The sequence below is a fragment of the Arachis hypogaea genome, chromosome 13, assembly GCF_003086295.3.
Source record: "Arachis hypogaea cultivar Tifrunner chromosome 13, arahy.Tifrunner.gnm2.J5K5, whole genome shotgun sequence".
NCBI classification, from domain to species: Eukaryota; Viridiplantae; Streptophyta; class Magnoliopsida; order Fabales; family Fabaceae; genus Arachis; species Arachis hypogaea.
Window position 1 is genome coordinate 117,442,642 of NC_092048.1, and position 3,012 is coordinate 117,445,653.

Sequence of the window (3,012 nt, forward strand, 5' to 3'; positions counted from 1 at the left end):
GCCTTCTTCTTTAAGATCCTGACGTCGTTGGTGTCGTTTGAGTTCACATATCATTTTATCACCGTCCAGATCTGACTTTCTCATTGTTGTGCCATTCTTTTCTCACGGTCGCCTCCTCTGGTCGCGATGCCTCCTTTACTCACTCTTTTGTTGCAGATCGTCGCCTTGCCATCTAGATCCACCGTTGCTTCTTGTCGCGTATTATTTAATTATTTGGTATAAATCGAGAGAATTTCTCGATTGCCATAACAAAAATATTATTTAATTATTTGTTAATTTGATTATCTAACTTTTGATTAGGTGAAGAAGCTTGATGAAATTTGTAAGTCGAAGAATTCAAAAGATTCGATAGTTAGGGTTTATACACATGTTAACAAATAACAAGATTTTTCACTGAGCCATCTCTTCCCGTTCTCAATCTCGAACCTCCAACGGAAGAGAAGAAGATTGCTTGCATTCAGGTTTCCAAAACTAAGAAACACCTCAATTTCTTATTTTGTATGTTCTTGATTTGTTTTCTTACTGATTGTTCACCTTATTTCAATCCGCAACTATAGTTGAAGCACGCACGTGAAGTTCCAAATCACTCTCAAAGCAGTTACACACTCGGTGGCATCCTCTTCGAACGCGTTTGGTTGCAGGTACTTACTAAGTTCCCAACTATTTCCAATTTTCTCTAAACAACACCATTTAACTTCAACCATAAATAACATTCTCGATTCTTCTTCGTAGGATGTTTTGGTCTCCAACACTCCTCTGGTTCTTGATGACAGCACCGGAGTCATTGAGCTATCCCTCGGTCGCGATTTCCTACATTGCCATTGGCAACTTGGTCATCCAACTCAACCTCACATTTCCTCTTCAAAATCTGCAACTATTTTCAAATCTAGTTTTACTAATTAATTAATTATTTTTTTGTTTTTATTCATCAATGACAGAGATGTATGTGATGGTAGTTGGAGATTATGTTGTCGGTACCAGAAACATTTCTATGGTAAAGGTAATTTGTATTTTTTACTGTAATTCTGATTGAATCAGGCGATTATAGAACTTATCATGATGGTTAATTAAGGAATTAGGAGCAAAATGTAGTAATGAACTGTAATATAATAACATGTTCATAAGATTGTTGATCTTTCATCATGGCCTGATCGAGAAGCAATGTGGTATCTTAAAGTGATAGAGGCATATAAACTCTTCTATCAGCCTCTTATTGAAGATTTCATCTAATTCCAAACACATTATGAATCTTGAGCAATGTATATCACTCTAGTCAAAGACTGTAGTTGTGGAATGTACTTCACTGATTGTGGGAGAAAAGCAATTAAAAATGAAGATACAAGAATTTTAAAAGATAAAATCTGTTCCTTTCTTTCTTGAATTGCGATTCATTTTTTTTATGTTTTTCAACTGTATTTTTTATTTAATTGAATTCAGATATTCCAACTGCTATACTTATCTCTAAAATTCTAAAATCCTTAGGTTTTGGAGAACGAGTTCAAGAAAGAGTATCCCACTACCAAACCACATGAGAATGCCCCCACTTATTTCCACAACTTTCTTTCCCCTTCAGGTTTTATTTAATTTTTATCTTTATTTGCATGTTTTGTGTGAACAAGTGTGTAATTTGTAAGTTCTCCCACCAGATCATGATGATGATTGCTATTTAACAAGGTTTTAAATTGAAGGTTTAGAGGTTCGTCCATTGATTGACTAGAACAAAGAGAAAGCGGTTGAATTTTTACTTGAATCTCTTGGTATTGATTGATAACAACCTCTGCTTCAATTTATGTGTGTTGTAAGATAATTGTACATTATTATTAGAGGGTTAAATTATATTGCTTTGTTTGCAGATTTAAATGATAATGATGATGTGCTTCCTATCTACATTGGAGATGATAAAACCGATGAAGATATTTTTAAGGTATTACATTTTCTTTTCTTAAATTATAGGGAGTAAAGTAGTGTAAAATTGATCCATCATTTATGACAAATATTTAATTTTTCATTTTTTTGTTTAAAATTTAATTTTTTTTAATAGTAAATGTTATGGTGTTTATTACTTTGTACTTAAGTTACTAAAAAAAGTAAATAAATAATATTTAATAAATTTTACATGATTTATTTTTTATTTTAAATATTTTATTTTTTACTTAAAAAAAAAGTTAGACAATTTAGACACCATAACAAAGATATTATAGAACTCACTTGGCCTAAATTTCTTGCATGCAACCAAAACAAACATGTTTATGATTGCTAATAAGATTGTTGAGTTTCATTCATTTTTTTTTTATCTTTTTTATTTAAAATGTTGCAGCCAGACAAAAATTCAGTACCCCTTCTTAGAATACAGCACCAATTCCAGTTCATCAAGGAACCTCCACTTATTATAATTAGCATATTCCACATTATACATTTTCTTATCCACCCTATAAGTAAATAAATTATATATCCTGTAATTAGTAAAATGTAAATATCTGACAAATTAAATTCAGCAGTTTATTTTATTTATCATAATATATTCTAATTGAAAAGTTTTTCTTCAACATTCAGGTATCCTGGTTACCCTTCCCAACAAGTATATGAAATGATCTGTTATCTTAACTTACAGAATTTTTTGTTTATTATAACTCTCAAATCTTTTTTATCCTAAATTTCCTCTTTTTGGTTAGATTTAATTATTCTCTTGATCCCTATAGTTTTACTAAATTTTTAATTAAATTTCTATACTTTTTTTCTTTTCAATTAGATCCTTACACTATTTTAATTTTGTAATTAAGTCCTTCCTAATATAAAAAAATATTAGAGTTAACTAAATATTTCTTTGTAAATTGAAGATATTTATAATTAAAAACTTAATTAAATCTTTGACCGTATATATTTTGATAAAAATATTATGTTAATTTTAACATTTTTAACATGAAAATAACGTAATTACAAAATTAAAAATAGTGTAAAGACTCAATTAAAAAAAAAATAAAGATCTAATTAAAAATATAGTAAAATTATAAA

At 29.3% G+C, this 3,012-nt stretch overlaps 1 protein-coding gene across 2 annotated transcripts; it reads left to right on the forward strand.

Moving 5' to 3' along the window:
• Positions 1-321: 321 nt before the first annotated feature.
• Positions 322-2,534, forward strand: LOC112732874 (uncharacterized). Of its 2 annotated transcripts, XR_003168139.2 has the most exons (8): positions 322-461; positions 558-641; positions 733-832; positions 939-1,000; positions 1,483-1,573; positions 1,689-1,757; positions 1,854-1,924; positions 2,318-2,462. XR_003168139.2 is itself a non-coding variant. In XM_072212350.1 (4 exons), the coding sequence occupies exons 1-4, from the start codon at positions 932-934 to the stop codon at positions 2,441-2,443; spliced, it is 357 nt and encodes a 118-aa protein (XP_072068451.1). In that variant the 5' UTR covers positions 810-931; the 3' UTR covers positions 2,444-2,534. The 2 variants fall into 2 exon arrangements, 1 of the variants encoding a protein (XP_072068451.1); XM_072212350.1 differs by lacking the exons at positions 322-461; positions 558-641; positions 1,689-1,757 and having other exon boundaries at positions 810-1,000; positions 2,318-2,534.
• Positions 2,535-3,012: the final 478 nt, after the last annotated feature.